Source organism: Marmota marmota, unplaced genomic scaffold (genome assembly GCF_001458135.2).
Source record: "Marmota marmota marmota unplaced genomic scaffold, marMar, whole genome shotgun sequence".
Lineage (NCBI taxonomy): Eukaryota > Metazoa > Chordata > Mammalia > Rodentia > Sciuridae > Marmota > Marmota marmota.
The window spans coordinates 17,096,541-17,118,723 of NW_026000082.1; the positions used below are offsets into that span (position 1 = coordinate 17,096,541).

The 22,183-nt window shown below is 35.1% G+C and overlaps 1 protein-coding gene across 3 annotated transcripts in view; it reads left to right on the top strand.

Moving 5' to 3' along the window:
• Positions 1–21,928, top strand: part of LOC107141458 (putative selection and upkeep of intraepithelial T-cells protein 1 homolog) — a 29,513-nt gene extending 7,585 nt beyond the window's left edge. The window contains exons 3-8 of one of the 3 annotated variants that reach the window (XM_015484703.2): positions 6,150–6,497; positions 8,001–8,282; positions 10,832–10,945; positions 13,173–13,280; positions 18,364–18,486; positions 19,725–21,928. In XM_015484703.2, the coding sequence (XP_015340189.1) occupies positions 6,150–6,497; positions 8,001–8,282; positions 10,832–10,945; positions 13,173–13,280; positions 18,364–18,486; positions 19,725–19,798 (1,049 nt within the window). In that variant the 3' untranslated portion in view covers positions 19,799–21,928. Of the gene's footprint in view, positions 1–6,149; positions 6,498–8,000; positions 8,283–10,831; positions 10,946–13,172; positions 13,281–18,363; positions 18,487–19,690 lie in introns of all 3 variants that reach the window. The other 2 variants (XM_048815428.1, XM_048815427.1) reach the window with 2 other exon arrangements.
• Positions 21,929–22,183: the final 255 nt, after the last annotated feature.

Here is a 22,183-nt window from a genome sequence, read left to right on the forward strand (position 1 = left end):
TTTTAATCTGTTTTATCTGTTCCCTATGTTTATGACAAGTTTATAATTTATTAGATTTTTAAATCATATTTTGGATATATAAAATTTATTTTATTTTGAATTTTAATTTTATTTCATTGATTGCAAAATTGCCTGCCAAAGTTGTTATTTATTTTGTCCTCCATTTTTTCCTAATTGACTTTTAATTTTTAACTCACTTAATTTTTATTTTTAATTTTTAACTATTTTCTAAATCAGTTTCAGGTTCATGAAAAAATTATGCAGGAAGTGTATGGAGTTCCCATATAATCCCACTCCCTTATTGCCATCCGCCTCCCTTCCACACACACACAGTTTCACTTATTATTAACATTTTCTTTTTTTATAAAGGCTTGAGAGAGATCCAACATTATTTTTGTCCAAAAATAATTAATCAGTTGTCCTTTCCACTGATTAACTCAACTGTCTCCACTGATTCCAGAAGTCATCTTTGTCATAAACCAAATTTCCAGTGTGTCTGAATTTCTAAACTCTGTTCCATTGAGATCTCTTCATGAACTAATTTCAGATTTCAAAAAGATGCTTATATTTATGCGATAAACTTTAATATTTTGTAGATATATTCCATACCCAATAGTTATTTAAAAATAGAGCTTTTATATAAAAAATTTCTAGAGATTGAAAGATCAAGATGGTGGATCAAAAGCAGGCTATACAAATGCCCGCTCCTCCAGTCTGGAGTAAAAGCATTGAGAGATCAGCTACTCAGCAAAGTTAAATATTAATTTTACTTTCTTCAATATCCAATTTTACAACCTACTATAGTATTATTCCTATTTTCACTTTTGGATGAGTGGAGCTACAAAGATCATTTTCTATAAGGTTTTATGGATTATTAGCATATGGTTTACTCTCAAATGGTAACTTACTCAAGATTATTATGTCTTCTCAAAGAAGAGTTAGGAATTGATCACAGTAGTTGAATATGTTGAGAAGTTGCTTTTATCCTGAGATTTACCCACAGTCTAGGGCACATGGTAAACACAAAGTAATTCACTAAAAAAGTCTCTGACATAAGAGTAGAAGATATATCTAGCCCAGCGGATATTCAAATATCAAAACAGAAATATGGAAAATTGTCTCCAAAATTTTATAACTTTCCAATAGTTGAACCCATAGACAATGAAGTAGAAGAAATGTCAGGAAAAATTTCAAAAAGTTGATTGTCAAAATGATCAAAGTTCTGGGCTGAGGTTGCAACTCAGTGGCAGAATGCTTGCTTAGCATGTGTGAGGCACCGGGATCAAGTTACAGCACCACCTATAAATAAATAAAATACAGGTCCAGTGACAACAATATTGAAAAACAATGATCAAAGTTCCAAGGAATGATCTAAGGGAGAAGATACACACAGAACAGGAAGATAAAAATAACCAAGAGATCAGGGAAAAGAATAAATTCCATTAGGAAAAATAGATAAGCAAATGAGAATTAGTCATGATTCAAATATGAAAAATGAAACAAAATGACAGATGGTAGTACATACCCCTATAATAACAAGTTCAAATGGTCTTAATTCTTTATGAGTTCAAATGGTCTTAATTCTCCAATTAAAAGATATAGAATAGAATACTGGATTGAAAAGCAAGACCCAACGGTATGTTGTCCCAAGAAACACATCTCATAGGCAAAGATGTTCAGAGACTAAAAAGTGAAAGGATGCAAAATGATATCCCATGCAAATGGACTCCAAAACTAAGCAGGATTAGCTAATCCCATATACAGACAAAGCAGACTTCATGCCAAAAAATAGAACAGACAAACAATGTCAAAACATTTGATAAAGGAAACAATTGGTAAAGTAAACAATCTAACAAAAATATAATTATTTATTCCCCAAATGTCACTGCACTTAATTTCATAGAACAAACATTGATACAAAGGGACTGACAGGTCCCAATACAATAATAGTGGAGTACTTCACTACCCCATTCTCACTAACAAGTCATTCTGGCACAAAATCAAGAAAGACACATCAGATTTAAACTCTAATATAGCCCAAATAAATTTAACAAGAATCTACAAAATATTTCATCCAAAAAAAAAAGCTTAATACACATTCTTTTCAGAAACTCATGGAACTTTCTCCAAAAGTGATCATGTATTAAGCCAAAAAGCAAACCTTAGCTGTTTTAAATGATCTCTTGCATCTTTTCAGATCAGAATGAAATGAAATTAAAAATCAACAATGAAAAAACACAGAAATTATACAAATGTATGAAAGAGTTACTTTTGAATGATAAGTGGATCACTGAAGGAACTGTGGAGATGGGTTTAAAAATTCTTGGAATCCGAAATATTAATAAAACATATCAGAATTTATGGGATACAGCAAAGGCAGTTCTAAGAGGGAGGTTTATATATATTAGTGCCTACATTTAAAAAAATCAGAGAGACCTCAAAAAAACAAACTAATGATACATTTCAATGACTTATAAAAACAAGAACAACACAATACCAAAACTAGAAATATGAAATAAATCATAAACATCAGAGCTAAACTTAATGAAATAAAAAGTAAAATAAAAATACAAATGATTGGGGCTGGGGATGTAGTTCAAGCGGTAGCGCACTTGCCTGGCATGCGTGCGGCCCGGGTTCGATCCTCAGCACCACATACAAACAAAGATGTAGTGTCCGCCGAAATCAAAAAATAAATATCAAAAAATTCTCTCTCTCTCTCTCTCTCTCTCTCTTTAAAAAAAAGATTTAAAAAATACAAATGATCAATGAAATAAATAGTTGGGTCTTTTGGGGGGGAAATAAACAAATTGGTAAAAACTTAGCCAAACTAACTGAAAGAAAGAGATACTTGCAAACCAAATTCAACCATTATTAAAAAACACATATTACATGATCAAATTGGTTTTATTCCAGAAGTGCAAGGATGGTTCAATGTATACAAATCAATAAATGTAGTATAGAACATACATAGAATCAAGGAAAGAAAACAATCATTTCAATAGATGCAGAAAAAGCATTTGATGAAATTGAACATTCCTTCATGATAAAGTCCATGAAGAAAGTAGGTATAGAAGGAAAATCCTTCAACATAATAAAGGCTATATATGACAAAACCAAACTCAGCATCATACTGAATGGAGAAAAAAAGCATTTTTTTTCAAATTCAGGATTGAGATAAGGAGAGCTGCTGTTTTTGAAAGACATCAAGGCTCTTCTTCACTATAGTCCTTGAAATTTGAGCCATAGCAATTAGGCAAGGGAAAGAAATAAAGGGATATAATAGGAAAGGAAGAAGTCAAATTACCCCTATTGGCAGCAGCAATCATATACTTAGAAGACCCTAAACATTGGTTCAATTGACACTTAACCCTGATAAATAAATTCAGAAAAGAAGCAGAATACTGAATTGATGTATAACAACAAATAGTTTTTCTATATACCAATAATGAATCTTTTAAGAAAGAAATTAAAAAATAATTACATCTATAATAGATTAAAAATACCTAAGACTAAACCTACCAAAGGAGGTGAAAAACCTCTATAAAGAAAATTTTGAAATGCAGAAATTGAAGCAGATATCAGAATATGAGAAACCTCCCATATATTCATGGATAGGGAGAATAATTATTGTTAAAATGGACATATTACCAAGAGTTGATCTATAGAGCAATACCCATAAAAATACCAATGATATTCTTCATAGAACTAGGAAAAGCAATTACAAAATTTTTAAAAGACAAAACACCCAGAATAGCCAAAGCAATCCTGATCAAAAAGAGTAGAGCTGAAGGCATCACAATACAAATAACCAAACCAATAAGTGGGCAAATTAACTGAACTGAAACATCTCAAAAGAAGTACAAATGGTCAATAATTACATGGAAAATGTTCAACATCTTTGGCCACCAGGAAAATGAAAATCAAAACACTGAGATTCACTCTAGTTAGAATGCCAACCATCAAGAATGCAAATAATAATAAAGACCAGTAAGGATGCAAGGAAAAAGGAAATCTTGTCCATTTTTGGTGGGAATATAAATTAGTATAGCCACTATGGAAATCAGTATGGTGGTTTCTCAAAAAATTATTATATGATTCAGCTATACCACCATTGGTATTTATCCAATGAATGAAAGTTTGCATACTTAAGGACACATGAATACCCATGTTTATCACAGCACAATTCACGAAAGTCAAACAATCAGCCTTGATGTCTTTCAACAGAATAATGGATAAAGAAAATGTGATACACACTTACACGTACACACATATGCGTACACATACATACATACACACAAAGTTTTATCAACCATAAAGAAGAACTAAGTGATATCATTTGCTGGAAAATGTATGGAACTGGAGAACATCATGTTAAGCAAAATAAGCCAGACTGAAAATGGAGTACCAGGTGTTATCTCTCATATGTGGAAGTTAGTGAGAAAAAGAAGGGGGGAGGAAAAAAATATTAAAGTAGAAGGAAGACTGATAGAGTATAGGAAGTAAATAAGGGTGATGGAAGAGGGGAAATTAAGAGGAGTTATTGGGGAGTGAACTTGATCAAATTATGTTACATGCATGTACCATATGCCACAATGAAACTCATCAATCTGTGTAATTAACATGCACCAATTTAAAAATAGATAAAAAGAAGTTTATATACATGTTTTCTTTTTGAAATAGTTCAAAGATTTTTATTTTGGCGGCCTCAAATTCTTACACTGAGTTATCTTTTCTGCATTGTTGATTTTAATGTATGTATAATATATCAAAATACGCCTTACTGTCATGTATATCTAAAAGCAACAAATAAAAAAAATAAAGATGAAAATGTAACAAATTATTTGTCTAGTTATATATAAAAACTAGTAGAGAATAACAATGAAATGATTTAAGCCCTCATCATTATTATTTTGAAGTAGATGTGAAGGTAAACATGGCAGCCAATGTATAATCACTCTTCGCAATTATTTTGTCTGTAACACGTGCATTTAAAACACACACAAAATAATCTGTATTTTAGAGATCCAAATAAGAGTTTAATTGTTTAAGGAAAGAAGATTAACTTCACTATCAATGCTCAAATATATGAAACTATCCCCAAAGATTTGTTATATAGGCATACAATAATTTAGAGATCGAACTATCAGCACCTAATGTAGCATTCCTTCACATTTACAAAATAATTTTTAATATAAATGTATTAAATATAAATTGATCAATCACACACTGATACTTGAGACTGTGAAGCCTCCAAGGGTGAAAAAAACCTAAATTGATTTGGCCATTTTGATTAAGTGGTGATATAACAGAAGATATTGAGAGAGGTAAGGTGGCCATCATGTGGGAAGTTGGAAAGTACTGTGAGAACAACTGCTTTTCATTCTCCCTTCAATGAGTGGTGCAAGAGACGAAAATGAGAGAGTCTAAAATGCCCCGTATTCTCACATCTTATTCCAGTCAGGGACTAATATCAGCCTTGAGAGTTTCTGAGTCTCTTGCCTGAAAGAACATGTACTGTAGCCAAGTTGCACCAAAAAGGGAAAACAAAAAATGAATCTTGGAGGAGAAGGTGGTGGTACTTTAGGATATCTTCCTGGTAATTCCTAAAACAGCCAAGACAGTTACGTTATAAAAGAATATAGAGAATAAGAGAAATAAAATTAAACATGCAATGAGTAGAAATTTCTAGAATTGAAAAAAATAAGAATCTTCCAATTCAAGAAGCCCTATGAAAATTATCTAGAAAAAAAGGATACATTCATTATAGTTAAAGTGCAGCAAATATTAAAAGCAGTCTGAGACAGAGGTTTACAAAGGATGAACAAATAGAATGGAATAAGAAGCAACTATTAAACTTTTTCCTAACAAAGACAAACCATTTAGCAGCAATGAAGCCATATTTTCATATTTTTTAAGGTAAATAATTTCATGAACTCTACTCAAGTCAAGGGTTAAGTTAAAATGTCTTCAGGGTGAACAAAATAATTGACTCTCAATAAAGGATATGTGTGTGTGTGTGTGTGTGTGTGTGTGAGAGAGAGAGAGAGAGAGAGAGAGAGAGAGAGAGAGAGAGATGATAATGATTTTGAGTAGAAGGTGTGTCCTAACTCATGCTCTCACCTTTTGGTTATTGTTTCCCTTCCCAGAACAATTCATGGTGAAAGGCATAAAGGGGCCAATCCTGGCTCCATTTGGTGGAGAAGTTGAGCTCAGCTGCCAGTTGTCTCCACCGCAGAGTGCACAACACATGGAGATCCGCTGGTTCCGCAACCGCTACACACAACCCATTTACCTGTACAAGGAGGGTAAAGACCTGTATGGAGAAACTACCTCCGGGTATGTGGAGCGGACAGAACTCCTCAAAGATGCCATTGGAGAAGGTAAAGTGACCCTCAGGATCTTTAATGTCAGTGTTGATGACGATGGGCAGTACCACTGCTTCTTCAGAGACGGTGATTTCTCTGAAGAGGACATCACAGAAGTGAAGGTCACAGGTAAGGTGGATCCCTCTGAAGTTTCTCTGCATCTGTGATTCTCAACCCATCTGTGGCTCAGCATTAGAAAAACTCTCAAGTGTTTCAGACTATTTCCTTTTTACATAATTTAGTTAGCAAGTTCAAATTTATGCATTTAGTTTTTGAATTGGAAAGAGTAGATGATCAAGGGTGAAAACTGTGAAGACAACAACTCTATCACCAAATACCTTCTTTTTATGTCCACATACATTGTAGATTTCTAAAAGACCAATAGTTCCATTTTTAAGATTTGTTTATGTTTTCAGTTATTTCTGGTAGCACTTTAGTAAAATGTAATTTTACAAGCTACCTGAAGCTTTACAAAAGTCTCCTTAATGGTAATTTTATTGTCACTTCTCCTAGACTCAATTCACTGACTATTTAGTGCTAAGTTATTTTTCTTAAACCTATTTGAAAAAAAAATCTTTATCTACAATCTTCAATGTCCTTAGATATATATGCTATATCTATATGGGATGCAAATTCGTAGTATTTAAGTCAAGCTCCTCATCCTTTAAATTATTCCAAATGACAGAGAAATGCAAGAGATATGGAGTAAACTGAAGAATTTCATATATGGGAGCATCCAAATGTAGGACTCTGGCCCACTCATGTTTAACATACTTATTGGGCATTATATACCACCTGACTCTGCAGTCTAGATTTGAGCTATCCAATATGAGGTGATCATCTAAATTTATATTTAAATTTATCAAAATTAAAGAAATAAAAATTACATGTCCAGTTCTAAAATCTCACTGACTCCATTCCAGGTAATATTCTCATGTAGCACATAGCTACTCTATCATAAGCAGAGGTATAGACTATTTCTCTTATTGCAGAAAGTCTTATTGGACAGATCTGCTTTTGGGTTACACTTTAAATCTCTACTAATTCTTCCTTTGTCCACACATTAGTCAAGTCTTATGTCTCAGGCAATACCTTGAAATTCTTCAAAAGTTTTTTTTCTCTAAATGAATATGTATTTTGATGTCATCAGTATATTACCTGTTTATGCAAGACATATTATATATAAATACCTGTTATATATAATGAACACATAAAGTTTCAGTTTAAGTTGCAAACTTGGATTCATACTCTAATCAATTATTTATAATTGATTATGGTGGCTCAAAAGTGACTCATGATGAAGATAGAATAAAAGATATTAAGCCATATACCTATGAGGTCTGTAATCTATAATAGTTATATAATCATAATGTAATCATTTTAGCAATCCAAGAACCCATTTAAGCCTCTAAGATTTAGTAAATAACCAATAAACATTTTTGAATGAATGAATGAACAAATAAATAAAACAAAGAGTCATTTTCTCCCCTAACTTATTTAGAACAAGATGTTCTTTGTATGGTGTAACCCTTTTGCCTGGCTTATTTGGTTTTCCTTTGGATTTTTGTTTCACTGCTATGTTCCTCTTCCCTTTACCTATAAATATTGTTTTCCCCCTTCATATCCAACCAGCTACAAGCTCAGACATACAGATTTTTGTGCATCCTCCTAATACCAAAGGTCTTATTATGGAATGTCATTCAGGAGGTTGGTTCCCACAGCCTCAAATGGAATGGAGAGACAGCAGAGGAGACATACTCCTACCTACATCAAAATCTCACTCACAGGATAGAGACAAATTGTTCAACATGAAGATGACCCTTCTTCTCAGGGATGCCCACTCTGGAAATGTTGCTTGCTACCTTAGAAACCCTCTAACTGGCCAAGAGGAAAGAACGAGCATTGTCTTAGCAGGTGAGATCTGTGTATTTGTTCTTCAAATGATAGCCAATGTCACATGACGAATAAAGAAAACAGAAAAATTCATTTGCTTTCTTCACTTGGTTTCCAAGGCATTAGTTTCTCTTGGATTTATTCATCATTTTGCTTGTTGTCTTTCTTCTTCTCTTTCCTACATTCACTAGTTTTCACTGTGTTCTTGATATTGGATTTCCCAGGTTTTCAGCCTTTACTCTCTAATGAGTTCATCCTGCCTCCTGGCTCTAAATACCATTGATCTAATGATGGCTTCTCAAATTTTATCTTCAGGCCAGACCTCTTCCCACTCTGTTCTCATCTCCATCTTAGCATCTCAACATAGTCCAGTGGGTACCTCATGCCAAGTGTATAAAACTATACTCTTGGTTTAGTTTACTACCTTCCCAATCACACTTCATATTTTCAATTTTTCAGAACAAAATCTTTAAACTTATCCTTGACTCCAATTCTTTTCTCATATTCTACATAGATAGTATCTGTCAAGAAATAACACCATATCTAGCTCTAAAATAAATACCTGGTGTCTCATCACTTCTCACCACCTCACCACTGCCCTCCAAGTCAGACCCCATCCCCCACTGAGCGATGCAGTGCCGTAGCATCTGAAAGAGTCTCACGTCTGTTCTTAATTCACATGGCTTATGCTCAACATGCAGACAGCAGGACCCATCTCAAACATGAGACATAAAACACTACCCTCTTTCAATACCCTGCAATTGTTCCCCATTTTATTCAGAGTAAAATGCCCCACAACGTCCTGCGTGACTGTCTGTGTTCCCATTACCTATCTGACCTCAGCTCCTGGTGTCCTCCTTTGTCCACTCTAGAGTCACACAGACTCGTTGCTGCCCCCATCTGTGCAGATGAGCTCCTGCTGTGGGGTCTTTGCTCTAGTTGTTCCCCCTTCCTACAATGCCGTAAATCTCACTAACCTTCCTTGTCTCCTTAAAGTCTATGCTAAACTCTGATCCTCTTAATAAGAACTTGTTCCACAAACTGACCTGAAAAAAATGTAACCTGCTTCCTATCACCTGGGGTCTCCTATCTCCTCATACTTCTTTAATTTTTAATTTTTAGTATCATTACTTTTTAACCCACAGCATAGCATAATAATTTTATTTTCTCTTATCTATTTTCCTCTTTGAAACATAAAGGTAGGAATTTTTGTTGGTTTTATTAACTGAGACACTCCCCCAACTGCTTCAAATATTGTATGGCATATAGTATTTAGACAATCAATAACTTATACTTAAATGATTGAAATAAAACCAAAAAAGTATCTTGTAAACTACTAGTTATATATGTATGTATTAGTGTTTGTATGAGTTCATAAAATTAGTGTTGGAACCAGAAGCTGAGAAGCATATTGTAACTCATGTATATTATAATAAGAATATTAATTCTTCTAACAGTTTTAGCAATTAACTTTCTTCAAACACTTTTACATTTATTTTCTCATTTGTTATTCAAAAACTAAGCTTCATATTATATTGTGTTAGAAACAGAAGGACAAACTGTTATATAAAATAAAGAAAGATTGATCTATCTACTCTCTGTCCCTATAGTTCATGGCAGATATAGAAGGGAAAATATTTAATTTAATTGCAACTTCTGTAAATAATGAGACATATATTTTTGAGTTAGCACGTGCTTAAAGTAGACATGTACTTTTCTACAAACTTATATTTTTAAAAAGAATTATAATTAACACAAACCTTGGGAAATAATTTTCAGTTCCAGGAAATATAGACATCTCAGGGAGATCTGATGTTCCATTCATGAATATCAGAACATATGGAAAGAGTCAAAACTTATGTTAAGGAAAATATCATAAGTTTAATCGTACTTGGGACTCTGTCCCTGACTGACTTGTGAGCAGACAAAGGTCTGTTTTGACCTCATTGGGTTGCAGTAGGAGGACAGGGTGGGTATCTGGATATAGGATTAGTTACAACACCATGTGTATCTTGGTCCACTCAATATGCACAAGCCAGTAGGCCAAAGTAGATATTGTACATATGACTAGAAGAGAAAATTTTACATAGACTATATCTTTGGATGTATTTGAGAAGAATAATGCCAGACCCAAAAAGTACATTGGCAAATTCAGAACTGCACATATTCTGATAGTTTAGACAAGAGGACTGAAGGAAGGCTTCAGTTGGGAGTGACCTTGTTATAGTCCTGGTAAAACTGCATCTGAGTCTTGGGTGGGAGTTTAAGGGGGAAGAACTTAGCACTACCTTTTTCTTTTACCCAAGGAGCTCATGAATCAGAATGCATGGGAAGAAATACAGAGAGTGGGTTTCACTCACATGTGTCAGCCTGACTCAGCCTCATTCTAGACCCAATCCTACTTTTCACCTACCCAATCATAAATGCCTCTCCAAACTGGCTTAGGTTTAATATTCCAGGGAGAAGGGATCTTGAATTGGATTATGCTTTGGATGAATCATCATTTTTAATTGGGTGGGTCCTTCACCCCAAGTTTCCTAGGAGGTAAGATTTGTAACTCTCCATTTCAGATGAACTATTTTCACAGAAGAAAATTTGGATAATAATTATAATTACACTTGTGACAGTGCTGATATCCTCTATTGCATTTCCCAGTGTTGTATTCTATTGCCAACAGGAACAAGGTAAGTAGGTTTGAAGAATGAGAGATGCAAAGTGGAAGAGGGGAAAGAGCTAAAGCTGCTCTTTCTTCCCAAGTCTGTCTACCCGAGACATTCCAAACTCTTGGGTGTTAGATCTATATCCTACACCAATTCCTTGGTCCTAGATATTTTTTTTCTTGTTGCTGAGCTGCTTAAAGTGTTATTTATCTGGAAACCTGAGCTTCTTGCACCTTATACAAGCCGAAACCTCTTTTTTATGGTAATAGGTAGGCAAACAAGCTAGGAAAGATTTTAACAACATCTAACACCATTAATACATATTTCTCCCTTGGAAATGACCTTCTCAGGGACAGAAAATAAAGTATCAAACTGCATATTTCCATGAAAAGGCTTCAGAGAGATCACTCACCACTGAAAAAGTTTTCATTCATTCTAAATTATGCTATAGGGGGAAGTGGAATTGAAGGATTCACAATAAAATTCAGTATACACAATAAATAGCCATTCAGGATTGGAAAGCACCAACTCAATAAAGGTTTACAACATACCAAAACATTCAAAATGGCATAAAAGAATTCTAGGTTGGCTCAAGAGCAGTCTCCTGGATTCATTTCCTCATACAGCATTGCAGGACAGGATGTCATTTCTACGTGGGCTAGGAGTCTTTCCTCTGGGAAGAAAGACATCAGATTTCCAAACAAAATGACAAGGTCATGCCCAATATGCACAAGCCAGTAGGCCAAAGTAGATGATATGCTCGTTCATATGACTAGAGGAGAAATTTTTACATAAACTATGTCTTTGGATGTATTTGAGAAGAATAATTCCAGACTCAATTTAAAAAGCCTCAAGCTCACATACCCACTCTGGTACCCTGTCTTTAACAATCAGATAAGATCCCCTAGGATCTCCTCCCAAACCAAATAGTCAGCTGAGGATATGGGTCTCAGTTCTTCTGCACTTATCCTAACTTGATGGATCTCTCCTTTTCATTTCTACCTGCTCTTCTGGCCTGAACTCTGTTATTTGATTCAAATGGCTGCCATTTTCCATTACTGTGTCCATGGGGCTAGGGAAGAACCCACATACCAGAAAGCCACAAATCCACAACTTTAGCTCCTGCCAGTTGCTGTTTCAATAAAGTAAATTTTGTAAAATTTTGTAGCTTATCTGCTTATTGACAGCATCCAAGTTTCAAGGATTTTTTTAAAATTTTCCTCTCCTTCATTACACCTTTTAATGCACTTCCTTTTTTTATTGCATACTTCCTTCTAGTATTTTGTGCTTTATTGAGATTTCTAAGGCAACATGTGTGGTTCTAGATAACTCTTTAGAGATTATAGTAAAAGATCTTTCTACATTGATCTTTACAAATCAAACTGCCTCCAGTTATTCAACTATTCCCTTCTGGCATAATTTTAACTCCTAACATTTATTCATCGTTATCTAGAAGGTGTTCTTGAATCATTTGAAATGAATAATTTTCAAGGTGGCAGAGTTCATTCTGTGGTAGGAATTATAACCATGAGAGGCTAACACTTTATTGAGTTTTTACTATTAACAAGCCATATTCCAGTAACTTTATAATTATTAAGGAATTTGACCTCTATAATGCACTTTGAACTAGATGTTATTACTATCCCCATTTTAGCATACGATGAAAATTATGTATTTCAAAGTGGTGTTGCACCTAAAATCACAAAGGTGATAATGGTAGGAAATAAGTTTGAATATAAACTATATGGACACTCATATCCTATATTTTAATCACTAAGTTGAACTGATCATTTAACCCTCTAGCAGAAGAATGGGCAAACCCATAGTAGTAAGCCTTCATAGTATGAAATAACTCCATGAAGAGACAGCCAAATGATACTACCATGATTTGAGTAAAGAATATTTTAAATAATGTGTTATCTGAAGGTCATTTCACTTGTGATATTCTTGTATTTAAAGACCTTAAAACCCCATATCCTGCTCTCTAATGAGGCCCATTGATTGATGGGCTAGGTAGAGTAAGATTTGTTTCTTTCCTCCAGGCCTGTTTAGCCTCAGCCCAACACATGTCCCATCCCTTTTACCTGTCAACAACAGCTTTCTGATATTTAAGTCCTAATCCTTAGTCCTGTTCTTAATCAATACTGGAGATGGCATCAAAATATAGCTGTTGTTTTCTTTTGTGCTTTCCCCCAAATCCAAAGTGCCTCCCACCAGTAACCAGTGATTATTAACATTTCGTTTTCTTCAGATAGATGCTGCAGCTGGAATTCTCCTCTGTTAGTGGGTTCAGTAATAATTATTTCTTCAGTGGTTGTAGATGTCATACTCAGTGTCTGTTTGTATCAGCGTCAAAGAGGTATGTACGATCAAGAGGATGAAAATTTCTTTTCCCCAAATGCCCAGTAGCTCTTAAGACACTTAGCCAAAGAAAGAGGAGGGATACTTGTGTGAACTATAGGAACAATAGACCCTTGGGCCACATGTCATAGGGTTTGAATTCCAGCCTCCTGAATTTTATGGGATTAATGATACATTAAAAATTACTGATGTTTCTGCTTCTAGAGAAAATATTTCTTCAATTTAATAGTCTCATTTTTGCTCCTAAATCTAGCCATCAGCACTTTGCTTCATAAGTTACTCTAATTATTCCCATACTTTAACCTAGAGATAATGATTCACTGTATCTTAATGTTTGTAGGTCATAGATATCTTTCAGAGATTGATGCAAAGAAAGGGACCCTCTTTCAAAATTATCCATAAGTACATAAGAATTTTGCTTAATGTCATGGTGTGTGTGGACACCTGAAATTGATCCTTCTTTTTTGGCTCTCCTTGAAGGTGAAATTAAAATAGTAATTACAAAAGTTTGGGATAGTTGAACTGAGCATTTAAAATGTGCCATCCACAGTATATTTGAGGTCCCTAAGAAAATTGTATGTACAAGGTAATGATCATTAAGATAAAGTAATTTTTTAATAATATGTCAGCGTCATAGACAAAACCACAATGCAGAAACCATAAAGTAGGACTGGACTCTTCAGATGATTTTTTTTCATTAACTTTTTCTGATAAAATGAAGACACTAATGGTCTTAAACCAAAAGAGGTGAAAGTAGAAATTCTGCAACATCTTACAATATGTTCAGCTTAAAGCATGAATGAACTTTGAGGATATTATTCTAAATGAAATAAACTACTCACAAAAAAATACTATATGGTTTCACTTGTATAAGGCACTAGGAGTAATCAAAACCAAGCAGACAAAAAATAGTGTGGTGGCTGGCAGGGGCTGGATGTAGAAGGTAAGGAATTGTTAGATGAATACAGAATTTCAATTTGGAATATAAAAAAATTTCTGGAGATGAATGGTGGTGATAGCTGCAAAACAATATGAACTTAACTTTCCTATGTACATATATGAACACACCACAGTGAATCTACATCACGTACAACCACAAGACAGGGATCCAAGTTAGAATAAGATGTACTCCATGTTTGTATAAATATGTCTAATTATACTCTACTGTCATGTATAACTAAAAAGAATAAAAAACGAATTAAAAAATAAAATGAAAGTGAAAAGTGGAAAATATATTAAAAATAGTATGAAAGCACATGATATAACTGAACTGTAGAGTTAAAAATTGTTAAAGATGGTAAAGTTCATGTTATGTACATTTTACTATGATTAAAAAATAAAATTTTCTACTTTTCAAGGGACACTGTTACAACAAAGAAAAGGCACTATAGAGTGGAATAAAAGATTTGTAAAATACACATACTGACAAATAATTGAATCTAGAATACATTATTTCATTTTACACAAGACAGCTACTACTAAGCATCCCTTTCTTTTATAGTATTTTCAGTTTTTCATTGAAGAAATGTACACCATAATTATTGAAATGGCTAGAGTCTAAGTGCATATTGTGCACTGGCACATTATTTTGCATAACACTGCTATGAACACAGGTCTACCTCTTCTAGACCCTGAATTTAATTATTTTAGATATAAATACCGAAATAGAACTTGGTCCAATTTTCTTTTTAATTTTTGAAGGCACTGTCATATTGTTTTCCACAGTGTCTTCACCATTTTTTTTATCCTTACAGATAGTACACAAGAATTCCTATTACTTCCTGTGAATACCAACACTGTCTTTTTTTTTCCATATATGGTAACGAACTAGAAAAGTAACATGGTATCTCATTATAGTTTCAAATTATATTTTCCTAATTGTTTATGATGTTAAGCATCTTCTTGTGTTCTTATTGACTATTAGTATGTCTTTTTTTGGAGAATTTTTATTGGTGCATCATAGTTATACATAATGATGGGATTCATCATGCTGTAATCATACATACATATGACATAATTTGATCAATCTCATTCCCCAGTACTTTCCCTACTCCCCCCAACCCTTCATCTTCTTGCTGTACTTTACTAGTTTCTCTATTACTATTATTGTTATTTTAATTATTGGAATACATATATATTAGTTCATGTATATTTGTGTGTATACACACATATGATTCATTGTGGTATTCATACTTAGACATAGCATAACTAAGTGGATTTTACTCCCTAGTAATTCCCCATGCCCAACCCTCCTGCCTCCCTCTTGATTCACTCCCTCTATTCTGTTGGTCTCCCTTCTATTTTTGTGAGATGAAGGTATGGTTGTTCAAGTCATTTTCCCAGTTTTGAACAATATTGTTTGTTTTTCATTTTGACTTTCAGTAGTTCTCTATATGCTCTGGATGTTGATCTTTATCAAATAAAAGATTTACAAATATTTTCTCTGATTCTTTAGGCTGATTTTTAAAATTCTATTAATGGTGCATTTAAATTTTTTTAGTTGTACATGGTCACAATACCTTTATTTAATTTATTTATGTGGTGCTGAGGATTGAACCCGGTACCTCACACATGCTAGGCATGTACTCTACCACTGAGCTACAACTCCAGCCTGTGATGATGCATTTTAATGCGCAATTTTTAAAAAGTTTTATGCACTCAGTTCAGTTTGTGTATGATTTCTTTGATACTATATCCAAGAACCTATTGCTAAGTCCAATGTCAAGAAGCCCTTGGCCTGTTTTTCTCTAAGACTTACACGATATCAGATTTTACATTTATGCTTTTTAATAAATAATTATATACCCATTTAGGGTTAATCTTTGGATACAGCATTAGATAAAGACTCAACCTCAATCTTTTACATGTGAATAGTCAGTATTTCTCAGCACCATTTATTGAAGAGAGTCCTTTCCCCACTGAATGGTATTGGCACCTTGTCCAAGATCACTTTTTTAATATGTGAGGACATAGGCTACATTCTATTCCATTGGTCCACATGCATGTCTGTATGCCAGGTCCACACTGTTTTAAGTGCTGTAAGCTTTGTAGTAGGTTTTGAAAGCAGTCCGAGAGTCCTCCAGCTTTTTTCTCCTTTTAAAAAAAATTGGGGGAAATATTTGGAGTTTCTTGAGATTCTCTATGAGTTTTAGGATGGGCTTTTCTATTCCTGCAACAAATGCCACTGAATTTTTGTACGAGTTGCATTAAAGCTGTAGATAATGAAAGAAAAGAGAAAAACAAAGCAGTGGTGGGGTAAGTCCCCTGGATGTTACCTCAATTGGAGAGAGAGATACATGCAATAAGAGGGGAAATTGTAACAATGATGGCCACCCATGCATCTGGTGATCAGAAGCAGCAGTGATCACAGAATAGCCCCCTTATATTTCCTTATATTTGAAGGACAGAAATTAATTTTGCCCACTCTGGCTCCTACTGGAGATGTGCCGGATGCTCCAAGAACACACACTGCCAACCACAGGGAAGGTAGATGCATAGCTGTTACCCAACACTATTTTTTTCTATGAAAAGAAATGCAAATGATATAATAAGGTATAGATAGTCATAGGTGCCTTATAAAAATGAAAGATAAAATGTTCTAAACTCATTTAATTAGTCAATATATATTTTACAAATATTTTCTCCCAGTCTGGCTCGCCTTTTCATTTTCATAATATTGTTCCTTGAAAAGCAGAAACAATAATTTTTTATTATGGTAAAGTGTACACAACATAATATTTACCATTTTAAGCATTTTTAACTCCACCATTTAGTGATATTAAGTACATTCATATTGTTGTGCAACCATCACCACAATCCATCTCCAAAAAACTTATCTTCCCAAATTTAAACTCTATATTCATCAAACCATAACTCACTATCTTCACCTCCAGCCCCTGGCAACCACCACTCTATTTTCTCTCTTTATGTTTTTGTCTATTTTAAGTACCTCACATATGTGGAATCATATAGTATTTGTCATTTTTTGATGGGCATATTTCACTTAGCATAATGTCCCCAAGGATTATTCATGTTGTAATATATTGCAAAATATTTTTCATTTTTAAGGTTAAGCAACATTCCTTTTTATTAATATAAGATGTTTATCCATGCATCCTCTGAGAGATGCTGGGTTGCTTTCTGTTTTAGCTCTTACACCAAATGCTACTGTGAATGTGGGTATACCAACATCTCTTCTAGTTCCTGCTTTCAATTCCTTTGGGTGTACACACAGACATGAAACTTTTAGATCGCATTATTATTCTATTTTTCTTAGGAACTTTTATACTAATAAATGGGATACTAGCTATCTATAGTTTATATAGGAAAGTAATTTCTTTTTTTGTTTTGTTTTGTTTTTTTGAGGAGTACCAGGGATTGAACTCAAGGGCACTCAACCACTGAGCCACATCCCCAGCCCTATTTTATATTTTATTTAGAGACAGGGTCTCACGAGTTGCTTAGTGCCTCACCATTGCTGAGGCTGGCTTTGAACTTGCAACCCTACTACCTCAGCTTCCTGAGCTGCTGGGATTATAGGCATGTGCCACTGTGCCTGGCAGAAAGTAATTTCTAATTGGCATTGTTACACAGTAATACAATTTCTAATTGGCATAGTTTTAGCAATGGTGCTACCATCACAAGACACAGGAACCAATATCATGAGCTGTGGACTTTTTTTTTCACTATAGAATTACCAAGAAAAAAAAACACTTTAAGGGAAATTTCTGCTCCAGATGACAGTATGACTATTAGGAATTGTAATTTTTCAGAACCTTCAGCACTAGATAAAGCCAACAAAGGCATAACATATCCATCTTTCCTTCAGACTCTGGCCAGCCAGAGCAAGCACCAAGGTATTGAATAGAAGAATGGATATCACCACCTCACAGCCCTCCTCCAACTTTAGCCCAAACTTGCTCATGTCCAGGATTGTCCATGTAGCCCAACCTCCTTCTCTCCCATTCTCACAAATTCAGAAAGTATGGAATAATAGTAATCTGAAAAACAAATCTATCATAAATCTTTAATACAGCACTCCTTTCTGAGTGGCAGCTCCCTAATTCTTTCATGTCTCCCAGTTCCTGATTCAGATCCACTATTTGCATTGGATGCCATCTGGGCAGAAGATATGATTGTGGCCCTCTGGGTGCTGATGGTCTTCATCACCATGCTCATTTCCCTTATTTACTTCAAAATGAGAGGTAAATGGAATGGGAAATTCAGAATGCATGGTTACTCTGACTGATGGCTGGATGTCCAGAAGGGTAACTTTCTGCTCCTTCTGTCTTAATAATTGGAGGAAGGAATGGGGAACTGTGTCCTATGTAAGGATTTGTAGATTGTAGCTTTCTTGAGGTTCCTGGGATTTCTAATAGTGCCAATGTTGGTGGCTCAAAATCCACTGACAGTCACAACTGTGATTACACAGTTATAACAACTCTCCCTGGTACATGTGGAAGGGTGAGCTTTGTTTTATCTACAGTCTCTGAAACTTCTGTATATACAGCTCTTTAAAAAACACACATGATTTCTTCTCAAATGATCTCAAAGGCAGAATTGAACATTTAACATCATAGTTTTCTCTTTCAGAAACATGTGAGTGTCTAAGGGGCAGAACCAGGAACATTTCTGAACCTATATTAATAAAGGACATGTCTTTGAAATATTCCCTTACTCAAGTCAATTCTTGTAAAAATAGAAGGGAAGATAGAACTAGTGACCCAGAAAGGAATTTTTACATTTAATTTCTGTGTTCTACCAATAACCTACAATCTTAAAGCGTTCCACTTTAAAAAATGTACACGATTAACCAAATGTACATAGTCTTTATTCTCTTCAGCTTTTCTCCTCAAACAAAATGCAAATCCATGCACAATACAAAGAAATTATTTTTGCTTAAGTAAAAAAGGCTCAGAAACTGGAACACAGAACTCTCTACTGTTTTCATCTTTTGATTCTTGGCTTAATCTAGACCACCCACTGAGAGCAGACAGGTGTTGAGTTGTTCAACTAAGACAAGACAAAATGACAACCCAGTCAAGCCTTTATCCACTTATTGCAGGAGTATAAGAAAGAGGTCAGAGGAAAAGTAATACTGGCTCTCCACTTGTTATGGTTTGAATCTGGAATGTCACCAAAAGATCAGGTGTTGGGAGCATGGTCTCCAATACAAGAAGGTCCAGAAGTGGGGCTTTTCAGCAATTATTAGGGCTCAGACTTTATCAATAGATTAATCCATTTGACAGATTAATCATTTGAATGTTCTGCTAGGTGGCAACTGTAGGCAGATGGGCATGGCTGAGGGAGGTGGGTTACTAAGTGTATATATTGAGGAATATATTTTGTCACTAGAGATTCTCTCTCTCTCTCTCTCTCTCTCTCTCTCTCTCTCTCTCTCTTTCCCAGCTACCATGAACTAAGAAGCTTTCTTCTGTCACAGATTCCCACCGTGATGCTCGGCCTAACCTTGGACCTGAAGCAATGGAGTTGGCTGACCATAGACTGAATTCCTGAAATCATGAACCTGAAATAAACTATTCCTCCTCTAAGTTGTTCTTATTAGGTATTTTGACTACAAGGATGAAAAGTTGACTAACAAAGTGCCGTTCCTTTTCCCACCTGGAACAATACTTTAGCAAGGCTAAATTATACTACATGTCACCTGAGACATGTGGTGCATGTGAAGGAAAGCCTCACTACAGAGGGCTCCTGCCCTTTTGTGGATTAGGAGGAGTAATGAGGGTATACAGGGAAGGATTAGGAATGGAAATGTATTGAGTCAGAAGAGAGAAGAATTTTTATAGTCAAGATATTCTATAAAATAGACTCAGCAGAGATGATTGAAAATTGTCTTAGCTGAGGATCTCAATAAAGAGGCCTCTAAAAGAAAGTTCCTGGACCACATATGCCAAGAGCATGACTACCTGAGAGCTGGGGATTGATTCCTTGCCTGCAACTCCCTGCAGACACTTTAAGGCACTGGCTGTGTGCAGTATGTGGTGTAGGAAAACAGCTTTCTCCATGAGGCTTGCTAGGCAAAGTCTTTGTAATTTCCTATGGCGGGACATAAAGGATCACACACAGGATATTGGGCAGGAGACAAACTTCCCTCATTACATTCTTAATGTTCAGATACCGTCCACCATTGAAATGAAACAAATGCAGGGGATAAGTGTATTTGCAAAGTGCAAATTTGTACTCCTTATACTAGTTTCTGCCAACAAGAAAATCAGCCCAGTCATTTGCATTTATAAGAATGGATTAATGATAAAGGGAAGTAGTATGGATCCTATAGTCAATACTCTTCAGCTTAAGTCACATTTACCTACTGACTCAATGAGACTAACTGCTGTGACCTGCACAGCCAAACCCTAGAAACTGGCAAGGGGCAACGGGGAATTAAGAAAGACACATAAATATTTAAAGAGAAAGCTGGGATCAGGTGATACATTGATCTGTGATGGAGAAGCAGTGACCCACAGTTAGCACAGCACATTTATTATATAGGGTTTCATAATCAGGAAGTTAATGTTCTTTGTGCACTAAAAAGTTACAGGACCAAAAATATTTTTGTAGCTATTCTACTGTTGCAATGTCAGGAGCATCCTGTTGTGCTCAGGAATCCCATTGTCCAGAGTTCCTAGTAAGAGGGCAGGGTTGGAGGTCAGAGCACTGGTCAGACATTGTGGTTATCTTGTCAAGCTCAGAATTCTCTTTTCCTTGGAACTGGTGCCTGAGCTCAAAGTCAAGACTGATATAGCTCTGTGTTTTTGCCCAGAGCCTTATCAGGCAGGCTGTCCATAGCAACTGGGCAATCTTGACCTGCACCTTGCTTGCCCAAGAAGTTCCCAATGCAAGTGTACCACAACCACGAGGCAGAGACCATGATCCAAATCACTGCTCTCCATAACTAACAAGAAAGAGTGAAGGAGAAGTTTTACTTTCTGTAATGCAGAAGACCAAAGGAACTGAAATATACCCTCTTCAGCTACATGGAGCTCCAAGGCCATTGATTGATGGTGCTTCTCTGTGTCCTACTAAGAACAATGATAGAGGTGATTGAACCGTTCAAATATCTTGTCAATGTGTCTTTTGTTTTTTCCAAAAGTATCTGTGTAAAAGAGGTTAAAAACAATGTATCTGAGCTAGAGATTACACAATACAATGAACCGAGAAAGCCAAATCATTGCATTTCTCATCACTTAGGCCCTATTAATGTGTCTCAAATTGGTAATATTATAGAGCTTCTTAGTAAGAACTTCATGATAGCACAGTCAAAATTTAAAATGATCAAAACTGACTGCATTTTTGAACGCCCTTTAAATAACTGCATTTTTTGAGTAAATAAACAGATAACTGCAATAATTAGATCAATTTTACTTTTGAACGATTTTTTTTTTTCAGCTGCATCTCTGTACCATCTCACTGGATGAATTTAGCTCTTTTCATATGTTGAAAAGTTGATCATTTATATTCCATGTGTCTCATGTTTCACAATTTTCCAAGTTTCAAAAGTATACATGAAGCTGGTACAGTGGCACACGCCTACCAGCAGTTTGGGAGGCTGAGGAAGGAGGATTGCAAGTTCAAAGCCAGCCTCAGCAATGACAAGGCACTAAGCAACTCAGTGAGGCCCTGTCTCTAAATAAAATACAAAATAGTGCTGAAGATGTGGCTGACTGACTGAGTGCTGCTGAGTTCAATTCCTGGTAATCCTCCCCAAAACTGTTATGGATGAAGATATTTAGAAAAAAATGGAAAAAAAAAGCATAACCCAAGATAAATTCTGATGTGTCTTGTTCAATAATTTTATTTTTTAAATGACTGATCCTGAGTGAAACACAACATATATTTATTTTATTTGAGTTACAAGGATATAAGGTGAGAGGAGATAAGCAC